The 19,651-nt window shown below is 54.8% G+C and overlaps 8 protein-coding genes across 8 annotated transcripts; 4 read left to right on the plus strand and 4 right to left on the minus strand.

Annotated features, from left to right (window-relative positions):
* Positions 1-2,059: 2,059 nt before the first annotated feature.
* Positions 2,060-3,089, plus strand: HMPREF1541_01200 (uncharacterized protein; the record flags this gene model as incomplete). Its single annotated transcript, XM_008713500.1, has 3 exons — positions 2,060-2,147; positions 2,198-2,783; positions 2,840-3,089. The coding sequence occupies 3 exons, from the start codon at positions 2,060-2,062 to the stop codon at positions 3,087-3,089; spliced, it is 924 nt and encodes a 307-aa protein (XP_008711722.1).
* Positions 3,090-3,713: 624 nt separating this feature from the next.
* HMPREF1541_01201 (uncharacterized protein) lies at positions 3,714-5,451 on the plus strand (the record flags this gene model as incomplete). Its single annotated transcript, XM_008713501.1, has 3 exons — positions 3,714-4,932; positions 4,982-5,331; positions 5,386-5,451. 3 exons carry the CDS (start codon positions 3,714-3,716, stop codon positions 5,449-5,451), a joined length of 1,635 nt encoding a protein of 544 aa, XP_008711723.1.
* Positions 5,452-5,734: 283 nt separating this feature from the next.
* HMPREF1541_01202 (uncharacterized protein) lies at positions 5,735-6,145 on the minus strand (the record flags this gene model as incomplete). Its single annotated transcript, XM_008713502.1, has 1 exon — positions 5,735-6,145. The coding sequence occupies one exon, from the start codon at positions 6,143-6,145 to the stop codon at positions 5,735-5,737; it is 411 nt and encodes a 136-aa protein (XP_008711724.1).
* Positions 6,146-6,671: 526 nt separating this feature from the next.
* HMPREF1541_01203 (uncharacterized protein) lies at positions 6,672-7,547 on the plus strand (the record flags this gene model as incomplete). The annotated part of the gene is made up of 1 exon (XM_008713503.1): positions 6,672-7,547. The coding sequence occupies one exon, from the start codon at positions 6,672-6,674 to the stop codon at positions 7,545-7,547; it is 876 nt and encodes a 291-aa protein (XP_008711725.1).
* A 2,000-nt stretch (positions 7,548-9,547) lies between these two features.
* Positions 9,548-10,990, minus strand: HMPREF1541_01204 (dihydropteroate synthase; the record flags this gene model as incomplete). Its single annotated transcript, XM_008713504.1, has 2 exons — positions 9,548-10,544; positions 10,593-10,990. 2 exons carry the CDS (start codon positions 10,988-10,990, stop codon positions 9,548-9,550), a joined length of 1,395 nt encoding a protein of 464 aa, XP_008711726.1.
* Positions 10,991-11,696: 706 nt separating this feature from the next.
* HMPREF1541_01205 (uncharacterized protein) lies at positions 11,697-12,872 on the plus strand (the record flags this gene model as incomplete). The annotated part of the gene is made up of 3 exons (XM_008713505.1): positions 11,697-11,843; positions 11,896-12,023; positions 12,071-12,872. The coding sequence occupies 3 exons, from the start codon at positions 11,697-11,699 to the stop codon at positions 12,870-12,872; spliced, it is 1,077 nt and encodes a 358-aa protein (XP_008711727.1).
* Positions 12,873-13,399: 527 nt separating this feature from the next.
* HMPREF1541_01206 (uncharacterized protein) lies at positions 13,400-14,287 on the minus strand (the record flags this gene model as incomplete). The annotated part of the gene is made up of 2 exons (XM_008713506.1): positions 13,400-13,846; positions 13,985-14,287. 2 exons carry the CDS (start codon positions 14,285-14,287, stop codon positions 13,400-13,402), a joined length of 750 nt encoding a protein of 249 aa, XP_008711728.1.
* A 2,040-nt stretch (positions 14,288-16,327) lies between these two features.
* On the minus strand, positions 16,328-18,877 carry HMPREF1541_01207 (uncharacterized protein; the record flags this gene model as incomplete). The annotated part of the gene is made up of 1 exon (XM_008713507.1): positions 16,328-18,877. One exon carries the CDS (start codon positions 18,875-18,877, stop codon positions 16,328-16,330), a length of 2,550 nt encoding a protein of 849 aa, XP_008711729.1.
* Positions 18,878-19,651: the final 774 nt, after the last annotated feature.

Below are 19,651 nucleotides of genomic sequence, written 5' to 3' on the forward strand. Positions count from 1 at the left end.
TATAAGCGCCTTTCCCGTTCATGCTGGATGTACGAGTCACATCAGCTCAGCCAGCCTCTTGGCTCGTTCATGAGAGCGTACGGCCTGGTCAACCTGGGGAAAAATGTGTCCGCAGAATTACGAGTCAGCGCTTGCAGTAAGACTTCGCGACCGTGACCACGCGCTGGTGCAATTCACACTCATCGATATCACAAGCTTTGCCTGTTGGGGATGTTTGCGGGATGTTGCATGCAGGCGTCAAGGCATGAGTCGTGGGGGTGTCCATCAACGTGAATCGTATATCCTCGCCGATGTGTTTATTTTGCCTTGACGTGATGGCTGCCGAAATGCCGAAGAGATTACTTACGACTGCGGCCGAGCAAGACAGCCAGCCCCGGAAGACCACTTATCGGACTGTTTGCATGGGAATTACGGCGATGTGCTGCTTTGAGCGGCGTAAGATTGCCCAAATGTGCTGGATGTCCTAGTAGAGCGGAACATTCAGGCTCTCCGCTGACGGTTACAGAGACGCTGATATGCCCTATTATTCGCAGACCACGCCTGAGTCAATAGCACAAGTTTTGCAGGGGTGGTCCGGACGTCGAGCGCAAAAGGGACAAGCGCTGAAGAGTAAGTTGTGCCGAATGCGGCTCCGCTAGAGGCTCTAGAGGGCAGATAGCCTTGTGATCCGTGTGCCGGAGCTTGACTCAAGATGAAGATGTGGAGGATGGAAGGGCCCAAGCCATCCCAGTGGATTTGGGCTGAGCACCCGGCGCGCTGGGTTAAAACCAAATGGCTTGGCAAGCGTAAGCAAACCATACGACGTATTTCCGTCGTGTCGATGTTTCTGTCATTCTCGTATTGCGCCAAACATTGCGTGCCTTGGCGTTCGTATGGCAGAATCCAATACATTCTATCCAGAATAGCGTGCGTGGATGCGTCAAATTGCAGCATGTTGCCAAAACAAATGATGACTTGTCTGCCACGTTGGCTGAAAGTAATAGCTGGTTGCGACCACCAAATGTGTCCATGACCAGCGGCCCGTCCGGACTGCCACTCTTACAAGTACCCCCAGTGTATCCACATGTCTTCAGTTGTTCTGATCAGACATGCTTTGGGAAGACTTTGCGCGGGTGTGCAGTCGTCACATCGTGATCTCGCGGATTCGAGGGCATGTTAGACTCAAGTCCGAACGTGGCTAGATGTGCAGCGAATGCATTCATGAATCAGAGGACTTCAGATGCGAGCGGGAGCGGATCGTCGGGTTTGGACCTTCAGTCTTGTGTCATGTTTGCGGGACGCTCGCCTCAAGACGTCAACATCATCATTGTTGAGGATGGCACAAGGAAGCCTCGCATATGGTCTCCGTCGTATTTCTTAGAGCAGGATGCTTGTGCCACCAACAACCCGACGGTCTTGCGGAGCTCGTAGGCTACCGATCGAGTACCTTTTGGGATAGATTGGCGTCGTTGCGAGTCCTCGAATCTTGCTAGCTCGGTCAATTCACTTGTTGGGATTCGGTCCAGGCCAGTGCTCATGATTGTCACTTCACAATCATGAGTCTCTGCGACATTGAGCGGGTGCAGGCCTTGATGAAGCATATTTGTTGTTCAAGCCGCTCTGGAATGTACTGGTAGGAAGAACATGCGACTGTAGAAGAAATTGATGCCATGGAGGGAAAGTTGGCACCAATATGTACAAACATGTACAAACAGTTAGTGTTTCAGTTGCAAGTCCTCATGAAACCCGCACCAGCTATAGCTCTAGTAAGGCCAGTACTAAGTAGGCAGGGATGAATTGCGCTCTTTACCCCTCCAGAGTCGCAGCCTCGTGTCGAGGTCGACAAGGCTGGGAGCTGCAGCTGGAGCCGAACTTTACTCGCGTCCGTCAGCCCTACGAGCCTCGTGTCCAGGGTAAGCAATGCCAGATGTCATGTCTATGTCCCCTTGCCCACACCAATTACTGATTCCACGTCTCTGAAACCGACGTTACATGACCTTTATATCCCCTATACGCGGGCGTCGTCTACCCGCATCCATCGTGTCCTTGCAGTGCTTTCGCGCATGCGCCCTGAGACAGCATGGCTATGATGGCTAGTGGAACATCGGGCAATTCCAATCTCTTCGACGACGACAATGCGGTGCTTGATGACGACTTCCTCAATGATGGTAAGTTTGTTTCATCACTCGGGCGACACAGGAGCACTGACGCGCACAAGAGGTCGAGCCTGATGAGCCCTCATCCACGTCAGACCGGGCGCCTCTTACAGGCAACATTCAATCTTCATCGTCCCAAAGACCGATCAATCAGGACTACTTGACCTCACGCATACCGGGAGAGGATAGAAGAGCACCACAAAATACCATCGACGAATCAGTATGGGATACTGTCTCCAGAGATCTGTTTGCGGTATGGGAGAAGATGAGGCAGGTGCTCTGGCCCAAGTATCTATTGGGTGGCATGCTACAACGGCAGGGCGCCGGCACCTCCGACGTCGAAAGCCAAGGCTTTGGCAGAGATCTGAGAGGTCTGGTCGGAAGGTGGCCGGACGCAGATGGTATTCTCGAGGGCGGCCTGAGCGAAGGCTTGCGGGATTGGGATCTTTGGTACGCAAACCACGAGCTGGCTGGCACCGACACTAACCATCACAGGGGCCCTCTCATCTTCTGCTTGCTGCTCAGCATGTTCTTGTCAGTTCGAGCAAGCAAAGATCAAGCCGATCTGGTCTTCTCTGGCGTCTTCTCCATCGTTTGGATTGGCGAGGCGGTCGTCACACTGCAGATCAAGCTGCTGGGCGGCAACATGTACGACTACCCAAGCCCCCCATCTTCATAGACGCAATTATGCTAATGCTATTCAGTTCCTTCATGCAGTCGGTCTCGATCATAGGCTATACCCTCTTCCCATTGGTTATTGCCTCGCTGCTCTCAGCACTAGGCTTGCCTATGATTGCGCGCATACCCGTCTATATTGTGCTTGTCGCGTGGTCACTTGCTGCCGGTGTCAGCATTCTAGGAGGCTCTGGCGTGGTCAAGAACCGGGTCTTCTTGAGCGTCTATCCTCTTTTTGTCTTCTACGTAGGCTTGGGATGTCTCTGTTTTATTAGCTAGGTGCAGATGACGCGCCCGTCAATGGAAGACATCATGGAGAGAACGAAGACTTTAACGATGAGCACATGCTACAGCGGTGTTGATGGGTAGGGAGACTGCCAGCCCAATGTTAACGTAAATTGCTCGACGCATGGTGGGGCCGCGATCAATACGCTCACACTCGAAATCAGACGACCTCCTCACATTGTCCTTCCTAGAATTCTATATATTGTGTCTTGCGGACCACCAACGTCAGTGTCTTTCTCTACTAATAATTGTGACACAGTCATCCGCCTGCGTTGTTCGATTCATCATCGGTTGCCTTTCCCGGCCTTGTCGCAATCTCCGAATCACCACGACCCTCTCTGCGGAACAGCTTTTTGAACAACCAATACCATATTCCAACCTGCCGCACCACTCAAGCCGTGCACCTATTCAATTGCTATTACCTGAATTTCTTCCTGCAAACGCCCGCGGTTCGTACTTGCGTTCCGTTCCTGGTTTCCCCGCAACCAGCGGTAGAGGTTGGTGTACGAGTCGCGCGGCTCGTGGTCTACTTTGGCGACTCAGCGGTGTATCTCAAGCAGCGCAATCGTAATTGACCTACGACTCTATTTACCAGCCGCAGAATCTCGGCGGGCCGCCATGGCTTCGGAGCAAGACTCCGCAAACGCGACTGCGACCGTCGCCACCTCAGACACTACTGCTCGTCTCTCAACCCCGCCAGAAGGCATGTCCGACGGAGAGCGAGAGCGAACCACAAGGGAAAAGCTGAAAAAGACATCAATTGCTGGGCTGTCCCAACACTCTCGGGCTGGCAATAACTCTGCTGCAGGCAGTGAACCGGATGCGTTAATTGTCCCAGAAAACCCCTCCGAAAATGGTGGATCTCGAGGACGGCCATCTAAGAAACGGTCTTTCGAGGAGCTGGCCAAGCAGGAGCCGAGTAGTCCAGTCGAGAATGGCACGGTGGATACTCTACGTATTGGTCACAAGAGGATGCGTTCGAGGGAGGTTCCCCACGATGCTAACCTGGCAGCTGAGTACCACCAGCCAAGTGACGTGCAAGAAGAGAGCGATGAAGACGCTAAGAAATCTCCCGGAGGCCCTGGTATCCTTGTTGCTTCAACAGAGGGCGACACAGACAGCCAGGCTACGCTCGAAGGACGAAGCAAGTCACACGAGCACAAGCGAGCGCCTAATGAGTCTACGACAAGCACTGGTGCAGGGTCTGTTGATTCGAACACAGCTGTGCAGGACCCTAGCGCAAGTCAAACCCAGGGGTCGGCCACTGGCGGGTCGTTCAAGTCGACGTTGGCCCCCAGCTCGGGGTTCACAAACACATCCTCTGCATCACCCTTTGGAGCTGTACGATCACCACCAGCATCGGACGCAGAGGGCAAGTCACCATCCATAACTTCTCCTTCTGCATTCGCTACCTCCGGTCTGTCCGCATTTGCTGGCCAGGACAAGTCCCCCTTTGGTGCGGCCGCGACAGCAAAAGCCGCAGGCGGTTTCGGCGGCAGCGGCACTTCAGGATTTGGTGGGGTTAGCTCTGGGCTTGGGGGAGGGTTCGGAGGAGGTTCGTCAGCCTCGAGCTTCGGTGTCGGTCCTTCGCCCTTCGGTGCCAAGAGTAGCTTCGGCGGGGGAACATTTGCCTCGTCGACCGCCGGTGGGTTTGGTACCACTGGAACAGGTTTCGGTGGCGGCGCTGCGCCGAAACCATTTGGCGGACCCCCAGCTCGTTTCGGTTCCAAGAGCAAGAACGACGATGAGGCCGAGGCCAGTGATGCAGAGGACGTCAAAGATCAGCACGACGAGCGAGAGGAAGAGAAACAAGACAGCCGCTTCCACAAGCAGGATTGTAAGTTGTCTGATGGTGCTTTGCTAGCACAGGCTAACGAACTCGACAGTGGAAACCGGTGAAGAGGGTGAGGAGACCATCTTTAATGCTCGAGCGAAACTGTACCATTTTGAGAAGGAGTGGAAAGAGCGAGGTACCGGAGTCCTCAAGGTCAATGTGCGGCAAGAGGTCCAAGCCGCGGCCTCGGACGCGGAAGCCGATGCCGAAAACGGAGAATCAGCCAAGATTGTACTGAGGGCACGGGTGATTATGCGAGCCGATGGCGTACACCGTGTGATCTTGAACAGCCCCGTTTTCAAGGAAATGAAGGTTGGCACGGAATCCGGCGAGACGCCCACCAGCAAGACTATGTTCTTGACTGGAATGGATGACGGCAATCCCAGACTCTTCCAGATCAAGGTAAGCATATGCTGACAGTCTGAACTTTCTTGCGGGCAGCTAACAGTGTACCAGATGGGCAAAGAGGAGACGCTGAAGGAGCTATACCAGCGAATCATCGAATTCAAAGAGGAATTGTGATGAGCCGACACGGCAAGAAAGAAGGGCTTTGCAATGCCGACTTTGGATCCGACAGAAAACGACCAAGAGACGAAGCAATGAGTAAACGGCAGCATGATGCTTCATTTGTAGAGCATTGATCAGCGGGTGGCTAGGATATCTCGGCTCCTAAATGCCAGAAAGTTGAGCACTACTTGGAGGTGCTCGCTCGTATTGGAGTGATTGAATACAACCAGGCAGACTCACGTGGAGCAACAGCAAAGCTATTGGTCCTCGAATACATTACATGAGACCTCTCGCTCTCTCAAGCACCACCCTCCCTCTTCGCATATTCATCCTCGATTCTCTCCTCATACAACTTGTCCTTCTCGGCCTGGCTGAGATCGGGCTCTTCGACTTCCCCCTTCACGCCCCTTCCCTCCTCCTTGTCTGTCACATCCTCGATTCGCCCTTCAAGCTGGCCCTGTCTGGCTCCTTGGGTCCCACCAGGCCCTTCGATTCTTCGGCCGCTGGCGTCTGTGTAACTTCGCTCCTCAACCATGGGCTGTCCGGTTTCCTGATATGTGCGCCGAGTCTGAGTTCCGTCGCGATTGTTGCCATGGGACTCGGAGGTGAAACTCTGCGCAAAGGGCCGGCCTCCGTTTGAAGACGAGGAAGAGGAGAAGCTGGTGTATGAGGAGGAAGAATAGGAGTACGAGGAGTTGCTATTCGACATGGCTGAAATAGGCACTGGACTGATTGTGATTGCTACTGGACGACTTTCTGTGCTCTGATTTGAGAGATGTTGTTACAAGGATACTGCTAAACAGAGAATTCAATGAACTGAAGGTTGTTTCGCTATGTAGACGATCACTTGAGAGTGATGAAAGTGTTACGTCATTGGTCGGGTCGCAATAGAATCATGAGTCTCACACCTCCCATGAAAACAAAGCAGGTTCAAGTATCTCGGGAACCAGCGAGTAAATGCTCGCCTATTCTCGAATCAAGAAGTCGAAACTATATGCTGGCTACCCTGTTCCTAGGGTTGTCCTTTCGCCACGCCACCAGGCAGTAAACGGGGCGCTAACAAAGTGCGGGGGAGATGCATGCAGCGGCTCCGGGCCTGAGAGTGACGCTGGATATTTTCCACCCGTTTCACCTTCTTGAACACTGGGCATGAGATAGAGATCTGTGTTCAATTCCTGCCTCGCCTTTTTCCCGGTCTTATTCCTCATCATAAATATCCACCGTCAATACTCACGATGGGCAACGATGGCGGCTCGATTCCTACGCGCCGCGAGCTTGTCAAAGAAGCCGCGAAGAACCCGTCTGCAACCGACTTGAAGGAGAAGCAACGCGAGCACCTGGCGCACCGCTGGTCACAATGTCCTGTTTCGCACAAAGCGCTCACGAAACCGATTGTCTCCGACTACTCGGGCGATCTGTACAACAAGGATGCGATCATTCAGTATCTCCTGCCCGTGGAAGTGTCGGGCATCGATAAGAAAGAGTACGATGCGTTCATACAAGGGCGGATCAAGGGCTTGAAAGACGTCGTCGAGGTGCAGTTTGAGGTCGAGAAGGATGATACGCTGAAGACGGAGAAGAGGGTTTGCCCCATCACGGGCAAGGAATTGGGTGTTGGTGTCAAAGCGGTGTACTTGGTACCGTGCGGCCACGCGTTCAGTCAAGAGGCCGTCCGCCAGATTGGGACTGGCGAGTGCTCCGTGTGTAATGCAAAGTACGAGGAGAGAGATGTGGTACCTATCTTGCCCAGCACCGACATCGACAAAGAGTTCGTCATGAACCGAATGAACACACTTCGCGAACTAGGCCTTACACACTCTCTCAAGAAGGACAAGAGCAGCAAGAAGCGGAAAGCAACTGGCGATGACAACGGAAAGAAAGAGAAGACTAACGGAGAAAACGCTGAGAAGTCCGGCACGTCGAAGAACGAATCTTCAAATGGTATCAAGAACTCCGCCACGGCAAGCCTGACGAAGCGCGTGCTCGAGGAGGAAAATGCCAAAAAGAAGCGCAAGCTCGAGAATGAGAACATCAGCTCGCTGTACTCGAAGAAGAATGGCGAGAAGCTGAGAGACAATGAGTTCATGACGCGAGGGTTTTCTGTGCGGTGAGAGCAGCGTACTTGAACAACTCGCACTATGTTATCTTGGGCGACACTGCTCGAATCCGTCAACAATCGGTATTCCGAGTCCTCGAAGTCCGTCATCCCGTACTCCAGATTCGTGTATCAAAGGCCTTGATCCATATTGGAAGGCGGCGAAGTGGCGGTGAGGATCCAGCGTCTTGTGAATATGGCGCACACTCGTTCACGGATTGCATCATTGCCTCAGATGCGGCTTATAAGCCAACAATGCGTGGTGCTCACGCAAGCTCACGCGATCCAAATTTGTGGATTATTCAGTTGAGCCTCAAGTGGCACATCGGCGCGCTCTCACCTTGTCGTTTGCCAGCATCGGCAAAATCCCTGCGTCTGACTGGCAGGCGCACTGTCGCAACGTTGGCCTTTCCCGACGCTATGGACTGCATTCCGTCTGTTGATCCGAGCCGGGAAATCTATTCGACAGAAGAATGCGCAGTGAGCCACTTATAACTTATTGGAGAGCGGAACGTGGCCAGGATTTTCGACCGACAGGCACTATGATAAGCGCGGTCGCGCTACCGTACGGCCTTACGTACGACAAGTCGATCGCGGCTAAGCATTCACATCATGCAATGGGCCGACGTCTAACTTCTACCAGCTGACAAGCGGAACCCGGCTATTCGTTTACTCCTAACATGATGGTCAGGTACGCATCCACATCAGGTAGATGCAGTGGCCGGCTTCTCTTACATGCAATATCAATGTCCTGGCATCATCCGCTTAACATCATTCGACATTCCACCGGTTCTGTGCCACCCAAATCAATTACTAGAACAGCATACTCACGGCAACGAGAACAAGGTCTATGGACCGCGCCGACTACAGAAGTCCATCTACACTCCTCGCCCTTCCTTCAGAAATCCGCCACCAAATCTACACTCACGTGCTCGCGCACCAAACCATCGTACCATCTCCATCACTGACGCCCACACGCGCGCTCCCCCTCCGTGAGCATCCCTACACACACCCGGCTCTCCCCCTCCTCGCCACCTCCCGCCCTATCCACGCGGAAGCCCTCCCTATTCTCATCAGCACCGCCACCCTCGCCCTCCGCCGCCGAGAGCACCACGACCTGCTCAGCAATCTGCCCGGGACTATACCCAGCCATCGTCGTCCCTCCTTCGCCGAGCTGCGCCGTATCGTGATCGCGTGGCCGTTGCTCAACGCGTACCCGGCAGAGGTGCTTCAGGCATCATTCCCGGCGCTGCGCGAGCTGACCGTTTGCGCTATCGATGTACACGTCGCGCACGTGCGACTGCTACAGTTGTGGGCGCAGCGGCGGGCGTTCGAGGGCCGCGCGAGCGAGAATGCGGCCGCTTTGGGCCTCGTGCAGGGTCTGATGTGTGAGATGTCGGAGGACGGGTGTGATCGGCTGTTGGGGGTGCTGGGCGCGGCGAAGGGGAGATGGAAAGTCGTGTTAGGATGGCGGATCGGATGTGGAAGCTGTAAGTGGGGGGAGGCCGCGGAGGGACTGGCATGTAGTGGGCCGTTCAGCAATGGAGAGAAGAAGGGGGTATTGACAGTTGATGTGGCGGTTGCCCCGTGAAGGATGAGTTGCTGAGCATCTAGGATTTGAAGAAGGGCGATTACGAGGGTCATGGTTATCGACATCACTGAGAGCTTGTTGAGGGAAGTCGGCAGTTCAAGTCGTCGGGCAGTGAGTGCTATTCACCAAGCAGCGGAGCCAAATGCTTCGCAAACCTTCTTGTCACGGTGGGACTTCAAGAAAGGAAGTGAGTAGCCGGACAGATGAATCACCAAAGCCAAAACTTCAAGCTCTTTTCCTCTGCGCTAATGGCGCGCACTCTCGCTCCACCTGATGCCCGGTTCCCTGAAGATCCAATCGTGTTCAGAAGTAACCTCCTTGGCCTTTCCATTCCACTGTATTTGACTACCCAAGCGCTCGGTCTCGCCGCCTACGACGTGCAGGCAGCAAGTCCTCGAGCGACCAGTCGGTACGGCCAATAACGATCAGCGATAAATGGCATCAGCCATTTTCACCACCTGGGCCATTTCAGCGACATCATGCACCCTCACGATATCCGCCCCACCAGCGATACTTGCAGTGACGGTCGCAGCCGTGCCCATCTGTCGCTGCGCCGGGTCCGGCGTCTCGGTGATCTTGCCCACGAAGCCCTTGCGACTTGTCCCAAGCAACCAGGGCAGGCCCGACAGTTGAGGAAAGGTGGTACAGTATTCCCTCAGCTCGGCGAGACGCCTGAGGAGCTCGAGATTCTGACCCTGGTTTTTTGCGAAGCCGACGCCGGGGTCCAAAATGATGCGCCAGGGTGGAATGCCGGCGTCGAGCGCGGCCTGGACACGCTGAGCCAGTTCTTGAGCGACGCCATCGACGACTCCGTACGGGTAGCTGGTGAGTTCGGTCATGGTGTGTGGGTCGCCTCGCATGTGCATTAGCACGATGGTCTTGCCGAGTTTGGCCACCGTGGGGAGCATGTCTTGGTCAAGGACACCGGCGGAGATGTCGTTGATGATGTCGGCTCCCGCCGCCACGGCCTCTCTAGCAACTTCGGCGTAGAATGTGTCTATGCTGATGGCAGTGTTGTCGGCTTCTGGCATCTGACGGATTGCTTTGATGACTGGCAGGATACGCTGTAGCTCCTCCGTAGGGCTGATGAGTTCTGCTTTTGGCCGCGTACTTTGGCCTCCAATGTCGAGAATAGTGGCTCCTTGGGCTATGAAGGCCTTGACTGTGCTTTCCAGGTGAGCTTGGTCATTGGCAGTGTGCAGGCCTCCGTCAGAGAAAGAATCAGGCGTGATGTTAAGGATCGCCATCAGCGACGTGGGCTTTTGGGGATCAGTAGAGCGGATCAGTGGGAGACGAGGTGTCAATTGTGTGACAGGCGACATTGTTTTGTCACGGGCGAGAAGCCCAAGGTATAGGTCAGCTACAGTCCGATTTGAGTCGTGCCCGTTGTTAGCGGATGATACGACTGCATCAGGGATGATGCTGTGGAGAGGTCAGACATTTGGAGACAGTTGCACAGATAGGACATACTCTGACAATGGCCTGAGAACGAACTCCCGTTCATGCATGAGCTTGTGGGGCACCTCAAGACGCTCATGCTGTACCCTCTCTCGGTTGTAGAGGATGACGTCGAGGTCAATGGGTCGAGGGCCTTTATCAATGGTCCTTTTCCTGCCCAAGTCATTCTCGACACCTTGCAGAGTATCCAGAAGGCCAATGGGATCCAGGTCAGTCTCGACCTCGCAAGCGCCGTTGATGAACAAGTCTTGGTCCTCGTAGTACATGGGCTTGGTCTCGTACAAGGGGCTGACTTTCAGCACCGTCACTTTCTTGCGCATTTCAGTCAGGGCGTCCTCAATGTTGGCAATGCGATCGCCCATATTACTGCCCAAGGCGACGGCTGCGCGATGGACATGCCGTCGTTTCATCATGGTGGTCTGACACGACCTTCTGACATGCTGCCGCAGAGGAAGGCGAAAAGCATTCCACTGCAGACTTGGATTCATATAAAGTTATAGATGAAAGAGATCAAGCTCAGGTGGCAGAAATCTTTGTGGCGGATTCATCAATGCACGAACCAACGAAAGCTGCTTTCTAGCTTCCCGGGCGACAACCTTAGGCGACGTTGAAAGTTGACGAGGCTGAGGTGTGCACCCAATCAGGTGACACACATCGTTAGAGCCATTTGCACCGACGGGGAGAATTACCTATTAGGCTAGTGATCAATGTAATACGACGATTGGTCCTTGGAATCTATCGAAGCAGTATTAGCAGTGCTAGTTGTTTGTCTAAGTGTCAGCTACAGAGTACTGCATTGGGCATTGAACACGAGTAAGGTGAGTCGTTCGCGTAAGTGTGGGGAGCCGCGCTTGGACGTGAATGGCGGGGGGCGCCGCGGCAACGAGCCTCGATACCTCGGTAAGTGCGCAGGCGTGGCAGGTGGTCTTCCTCATGCGCCTCTCGTCGGTCTCGCTGCTACCCTACCTTAGGTGATTACTCTACACGGGACCTTCGAAGGCATCAACCCATCGTATCCCTCTGTCTTTTCCTGTCTGCGCGATCTGCTACATCCTCTGATATTCCGTCCCTACCTCGCTCTTGCAGCTCAGAATCGACACCTTCTATACAGACAAGATGGCTTCCCCACAGCAGATCAAGACCACACTCACCGATCTCCTGAAGATCAAGCACCCGGTCCTCCTGGCTGGCATGAACGTTGCAGCTGGCCCCAAGCTTGCTGCCGCAGTCACCAATGCCGGAGGCCTGGGAGTCATTGGAGGTGTAGGGATTGTTTGCATTCATCGAGCGAGCGAGAGCAGCTGACATATCCTAGGTTGGATACACCCCAGACATGCTCCGTGAGCAGATTGCCGAGCTCAAAGGTTTCTTGACAGACAAGAATGCTCCATTTGGCGTCGACCTGCTTCTTCCACAGGTCGGTGGAAGCGCTAGGGCGACGAAGTACGTTTCACTCCGACTGTATGCCTAGCAGATTCTAATGATGCCAGCTATGATTACACCAAAGGCAAATTGAATGAACTTGTCGACATCATCATCGACTCCGGTGCTAAGCTGTTCGTGTCAGCGGTCGGTGTTCCTCCTAAGGCCGTCGTTGACAAACTTCACGCGAATGGCATCCTCTACATGAACATGATTGGGCATCCAAAGCATGTAAAGAAATGCATTGACCTCGGTGTGGATATTATCTGCGCTCAAGGTGGCGAGGGTGGTGGTCACACTGGCGATGTCCCTACAACAGTCCTCATCCCTACCGTGGCTGCCATGTGCGCGAATGCCATCTCACCTTACACTAAGAAGCCCGTCCAGTGCGTTGCTGCTGGTGGGCTATTCAACGGTCAGTCGCTAGCCGCATCACTCATGCTCGGCGCCTCGGGTGTCTGGATCGGCACCAGATTCGTGCTCTCTAAGGAGGCCGGCGCCCCCAAGGCCCACAAGGAGGCTGTGCGCAGTGCTGGCTTCGATGACAATGTTCGCACCATCATCTTCACTGGCCGCCCTCTCCGTGTGAGAAGCAACGAGTACATCAAGAACTGGGAAGAGAACAGGCAGGCTGAGATCAAGGAGCTCACCGGCAAGGGCACGATTCCCGTCGAGCATGACTTTGAGTCGATGGGAGATGACATGAGCGATGAAATGATGGATAATGCGAGACCATTCCTTATGGGCAAGGCTTCGGCCGTTGTCAACGATGAGAAGTCGGCCAAGGAGATTGTTGATGAGTTTGTCAATCAGGCGGTGCAGAAGATCAATGAAGGCAAGAGCTTGTTGGTCAGCCCAAGCAAGCTGTAGATGGATGCAACTGCTGTAGGTGAAGGTTTTCCGCGCCCCATGCTGGGATCTGGATACCGGCGATGGGTATGATACGAGATCCGCGCCATTCTGGAGCGTTCTACTCAGTTGACATTGTGTTTGCATCATTCCATTTGCTCTATAAGTTCTGCTTAGTTGCCAAAAGTCGAAGCGTCTGCAAGTCATCTCCCGCTCCTCTACGTAGCTCCTTCTTACCCTATGATGACCCTGCTCTTCGAGCGAAGGAGAATTAACTACTCCGACAAAGTCCTCCTGGGTGTCTGACGTAAGAAGGCCACTCCCAGCCACTGATACAAGTAGCCGGTGTATTATGATATATATGTGGTATTCCGAGATCACGACCCCCCGGGGGGGGGGACTCCTTCTCTCCAGCCCGTCTCCTTTCTTTGTCTTACACAGCGGACACCAGACGCTTGACAGGGGTAAATCAGACACATCTTTGCAGATGCGAACCCAGTCAAATCCAACGAAATTCTACTTCGATGCGCCTCGAATCCCAATCCTCCTCAGCGCGACTCTTCGCCAAAGCTCCCATCTATCCTCCCACTCTTCTCCCCCTTGGCCACCACCGACGCGCCCCGGTTCCTCCTCAGACGCAGCCACTCCCACGCGCCCAGACACGTCACGACGGTAAAGACGATGAAGAACGGCACCAAGTTCCAGCGCCAGCCGCGCTGGATGCGCAACTGCTGGCGGATCTTGCGGCGGTCGCTGTCGTCGCGCAGGGGCACCTGGTCCAGGACGGCCTGGTACCAGTTCTCGGGCGTCCACTCGTCGTCCGGGTAGGGACTTGGGGCGGGGTTGGCGGCCGCGATGGCGAGGTCGATGGTCTGGCCTGTGTGGTTTTGTGTGAGGACGAAGGTGTAGATGAGGGCGGCGAGCGTGAGGAGCGTGCCGAGGAAGCTGAGGATGAGCCAGGTCGTGAAGAGGGGGCCCGGGCGGGTGTCGGTTGTCTGGTGGGCGGGGTTAGCATCTTGATGGTGGCCCGTAGAGGGGAAGGAGGGGGGGCTGTAATAAGGGATAGGCTCGCCGGTGCGTGGCAGGAGCGGCACGGCTGAGGGTGGCGTGTGGTGCTGGTATGGTAGACGTACCTCGCGCATGCGTCGGCGCTCCCACCAGATCATCAGCAGGCCACCAATGCCGATAAGGATGAAGCCGGTGCCGGCGGCGCCGTTGGAGGTGTGGCCTTGATCTTCGAGCAGCACGCTGGGTTTGGCCCATAGCTCGAATGTGTCGGGCCCGGAGTTGGAGTTGGAGCCCGGTGAGTCGACGACGAAGAAGCCGTTGGCGCGGCCGTGTAGAAAACCGACCATGGCGGAGATGAAGGAGAGTTCGATTATGGATACGATCATGAGGATGGGGATGGCGATGAGGAGCGAGGTAAACGGCTTCATGTTGGAGAGCGCCATGTTAAGGTATTCTTGTGGTGGGTGCTAGCCTTGGGAGGCAGCGAGACTGGACGACGGGCAGATGTGGTGGACTTCGATCGCCTGACACAGGGCTGCGTGCAGCGAGTAAGTATAAGTAACGAGTACGGCGGGCCAAGAACCGCAGCTCGCAGGTTATTTGAGCTGAGCTGACATGCAGTGTTGGTCGGCCAAGAGTTCAAGAATATAAGGCATCCAGGTGGATGATCTGCTGGCGCGAAGTCGAGAGCTGGTCCTGGGACAGGTTGGATCGCAGAGTCAAGATCCGTGTTCGGTCGCGGCAACGAAGAAAAGTTATTAGTATTATGGTTAAACCGCCCACGGGCCGCAAGCATGGAAAGGCAGCAAGTGTCGTCCGTCGGGACCGGCTGGACTTCTGACGGGGTGAGAGAGGGCAAAGACCAGAGAGGCCGGCCTGACTGAACAATTAAGTAATCGCAAACTTAGCCCTGGATCTGACTGCAAGAACGTCTGGTTCGTTAGTCATGTATCTGTGGGTGTGGGCGGGGCGAAGGAAGCTGTAGCTACTCCGTACACGAAGGGCAATTTGTTAATACGGAACGTGGATCGTGCGCTGTGCTTGAAGGAGCAGTAGCGTGGCTGGCCGTAAGCATTAAAGAATAGCGATTACCAGATCGGAACAGCCGACCAGCGCAGCCACCTTTTCGGGGAACACGCCGCGCCATGAAGTGGCCATCTATAGGGTCGTTAGATGTGCTAGTGATGGTACCAGGAATCGAAGACGTTCGATGCTGGGCGAATGATGGTTCAGTGGTGCTCAAATGAGATATCAAACGAAGGGAAAAGGTATGTAAGAATAGAAACCCGCCCCCGCAAAGGAGGCGAGCCTCGTGGAAATGCCTGTCTCAACCCACCAATAGCACCTTGATCACTGTCCAGCCTTGAAGTCTCTTCGCTGGGGCAACGGCTTGGGGCTTGGGGCTTGGGGAGGGGCGTCGATCAGGCAAGGCCACCAACCCATCTAGTAACGCCACGAATCCACGACCGGTCCTGGCGAATCTGCCCAAATAGAACACACGGCACACGCCAGGGACGATTACCCATGGAGGACAACTTGAGGTCGCACAGAACTCGCTCGGCCACACAGTACACCACCGCCAACGCTTGATCGCTGATCTCAGCTTGCTCTGATTCATCAATGCCAAGTTGCTGACTCGAATCTGCGCGCCGCTGAGCCCAACTAAGAGGCAGACAACCCAGATGCGTGAATTTTGGCCATCATGCTCACGCACATAGATTCCTTAGCCGAACAGCCATGTGCTTTGTAATTTGGCAGTCACAGCCGGGGGGGACCGCAGAGATGAGGTGCATGCTCATTCAGCGATGCCACGGCTGCTGTGGCGAGACCGGCGGAGCCAGCCCTGCTTAGTGCTGACCGCGCCGAGCTGCTCTGGTAGGGCAGGGTCACTTGATCTGGTCTTCGGACCTGAAGACTGTCAACCCGGGAGATCTTTGGGAGATGCGTTGGGAGACGCGTTAGGAGGATATGTGGCACTCTCGAATGACTTCATATAACGAGCGATGCGTCTATGGCCTTGTCCTAGCAATGTGCACGCGACTGCAAAGTTGGTGGTACAAGACAAGCATTATGATCAAGCAGCCGCTATAATTAGCACGTCGGCACTGACAGGGGCCAGACGGCAGACCGCAGGCGGGCGAGGCTGCCCGTTGCCTGTTGCCTGTTGGCCACGCTCGCTGACAAGGATGCTGGCATCCTGCAGGAAGAATATTCCAATATCGCCAGTACATGTAGAGAGACACGGGCCAGTTGCCGAGAGATGTAATGGAGGCTGCATGACACCGTCAACCAAGGTACAGATGAGCAGTGGGGAGAACGGAATGTAATTGACTACTGATGCTCAATTCGTCTATCTGTGCAGCCAGCCAGACTGCGCACCAGGCTATGCCCTGTAGCCCACGCTCGGTACGGTAGGTCATGCTCTTCGTGTCGACGTATCTTAACATGCATTGCTAAAGCCAAGAAAGTTATCCCTGAGAACTCCGCCGTATGCTGCTGTCGCCCTTGTAATTCGTCTTCTCCGCTTGACGGGCCACAACCCATTGCATGACGCTCTCATAGCACAAGACAAACTGCCGCAGATTCTGCACCATGCTGAGTCGCTGATGCCGGAAATCGTCCACCGCTTTGGCTACCAAGTCCTCGTCATCACGCTTGACCCAGCGATCCACATCCACATCCATGCTGTCGGCGTCGCGCGACTGGTCCAGATGTTGACGCTTCAGCATGTCAATGACCGAATCGATCGTGCAAAACGTTCCCGTGCGCCCACACCCCGCACTGCAATGCACAATAATCGGCCTCTCGTCTTCGGGCGCGGCATCCTGGGGACTTGGCACAGCGTTCGGCGTTGACGACCCGCGAACATACTTGTTCACTTGTTCGACCAGCGTCAATAACGCTGTGGGGCTTGCAGGCGCTCCAAAATCCGGCCACTGGCTGTAGTGTAGTTGGGTCACCTCTCGCATCGGCTCAAACGGTCGGTTCGAGTGAGTCAACGCAAAGGACCGCACCACGACTGCCGAGCTCTCCGCTGCTGGTGACCGCACCTCGTCCGCCTTGGCATCCTTGGGCAACGTATTGGTAGTCGATCGCCGCATCCCCAAGTTCGGTCGAAGCCCGGCCGGGGACTTCGGTGAGGAGGATTTGGGATCCAGTGATACAGTCCGTTCACTTAGCTGCTTCAGCTTTAACGGTCCATATTCGCCCGCACTCCAGTATGGATGGCTCTTGAGTAGTCCGCCTTCGGACTCGGCTGTGAGCATCACGATGACCCGCACATCCTGCTCCCATACCACTCTCCAGAAATCATTGAAGGTTGCAGGTATTGGAGCCTGCGTAGCAATGTAGTGCCGATTCGAGTACTCCGCCTTGACGTGGCTCGCGTTGATGTAGTCGCAGTCGCCATTTTGAACCCCTTGCAAGCGCACCCGCGAGTGGTCGTACGGGAATATATTGTTGTACCGATTCTTCGATCCTTTCTCGATGCCGGCGACCTTGATCTTATCGGGGGCCTCTACACCAGGCGTTCCGTACGATACCTTCAGATTCAATGCCTGCTGCATACGTCTTTGCTCGGATTTCTCAATCGACAGAAACTTATCCGACACTAACTTGCCTTCGTCGCTGCTTCGCGAAGCATTGTCTAGCCAACTGGGGAGGGCTTGTTTGACTTGATCGGTCATGTTCGATGGTTTCTTCACTGGGATCTGGCCGACGCCATCCATCAGATCCATGTTTTGCCGGATGTTGCCGAAGAAAGGATTGGCGGCATTTTTGGTGGATGGCATAGCGCAACCGCCTGCAACGGGCAACTTGTCGTGTGCTGGAGGGGCTATCGACAAGGGCGAGTTCGTATTACCTCCAGCAATATTAATAGGACCTTTGTCGATGAAGCTGGGCTCCATCTTGGCAAAAGCCTGTAGGCCTCCTTTGACCACCAAGCCCGTGCCCCTCCATCCTTCAGCTGCAAACTTTTTCAAAACGTTGAAAGGAATGGTTGCTTCTTTGGATAACGACGATGAGGCGTCGTATACAGCGATGTATTTGCACGCCGGCCACCGTTCAAACTTCTCCCGGTCGGCGTCTGACGAGAAGGTATCCGACAGCTTTTGGGTTGTGAAGGATGGTCGCTTGAGAAGCGTGGTAGGGATGCATAAGTTCAAGGCACCCCGAACTCTGGAATTTACATAGTGCTGATAGACACGTAAGTCGAGAATCAGTACATCCTCGGACGCTCGCAGTAAATCGGCGATCAGCTTCGGGCCGACCATGCTCGACGGCTTATCGTCACTCGTGGGGGGCACTGTGTCGGATCGAGCCTTGATGAGAGATGGAACCTGTAGTTCACTCGTTGGGAGAGACAGGCGGGCATGCTGGTGGTCCGCAACGCTATGTCGGGGTGTCATGGTTAGGGGAGAGCCCTGTTGCGGAAAGTCGAAGAACGAGTCCCCATCTTTGGACGGTCGCCGTTCCCGTGCATCTGATGACTTGTTGGACTTGCCAAGGTGGGGACGTTTGTTGTTTGGTGATATAGGTGATTGGGGCCCAGAGCTGCTGATAGTGGCCGATAGAGTCCGAATCTGGGCGGGTCGCGCGAGACTCGAAAGACTGCTGAATGACGAGGAGTTCAAGCTGAATGCTCCTTTCTCCGACTGCCTTCTGAACGCTTCGAATTCGGGATTGGACTCGACGGCTACGTTGCGGGGGCTCGTTATCGAGTTCTGAGCGTTAGACGACGGAAAATTCCAATTCTGACGAGCATGGTGGCCCGGGTTTGAATCAGGAGGATTGGTATCATCAGTATTAACCACGAAGCCGAAGTAGCTCGGACTAGGGCTTTTTGGATCCTTTGTGAAGGTCTTCGGGGACAACAGCGGCGGGTTCGCTTGGCCCACGGATACAGGGTTGGGATGGGCCCGAGGAGTCGTTGAGGGCCTTGAGGAGCGAGATGATGACTTTTTATGGGAGTGGCCGTGTGAGGAGGAGGGATAGGTCGAAGTCGCGGCGTTAGACATGGCTCGTGAGGCTCGGAGGAGCCGTAACACTTGAACCTCGACTAGAGATATACTAGGTAGCAGTAGCAGAAGACCCGTGACAACAATGTCATGGCTGCCGAGCACGCGACACGGAGGCTATGCTGATGATCGATTGAGAGTCCATGTCATAGTATGCGATGTCGAGAAAGAGGTAGGGTAGGGTATGGTGGAGCTTGGGACAGGCAGTGTCGGGAAGTGGGAGTGTATGTACTGGTCTGGAACAACAGGCCGCTAGAGAAGGTCGCAGGAGAGCCCAGAACTTCGAAATAATGGGTGAGCGAAGAGGCGAAGGATATGACGTCGACGAGCCTAAAGTGCCCGGCACAACAGAGGCTTGTACCTCAGCTGCTTCCGCTAGCCGATACCCGAAACGAGGCCCCGGCACCCGTATTTGCTCAGCCTCCCATGTGTCACACGGCCAGGAATGATGTTTCTGGCAAATGTGTCGCCTCCCCAACTCTGCTGCAAAAAACCTACCAATTGTGGTGTGAAGAATGACGTTCATACAGAAGAAGGCTCCTGGGGCAATAACTGACTTTCGAAGGGTCGCCACGGCGGACTTAAACGTGCGAATCTTAAAGGCGCCCGACTGCCAGGTCCTGGCAAGTCCCTCACTAAGGTTAGACCACTGCCGGCAGGGTCTTGGTTCGGCTACTGCCCGGAGGGGGGGAGGGGAATCTTGCATGAGGCCTGGACTTCAACGCACCGTTTTCGTCCCAGCTTACAAATTGACACGATGCATACTTGTATGTG

This window comes from Cyphellophora europaea (assembly GCF_000365145.1).
Source record: "Cyphellophora europaea CBS 101466 unplaced genomic scaffold supercont1.1, whole genome shotgun sequence".
Classification (NCBI taxonomy): domain Eukaryota; kingdom Fungi; phylum Ascomycota; class Eurotiomycetes; order Chaetothyriales; family Cyphellophoraceae; genus Cyphellophora; species Cyphellophora europaea.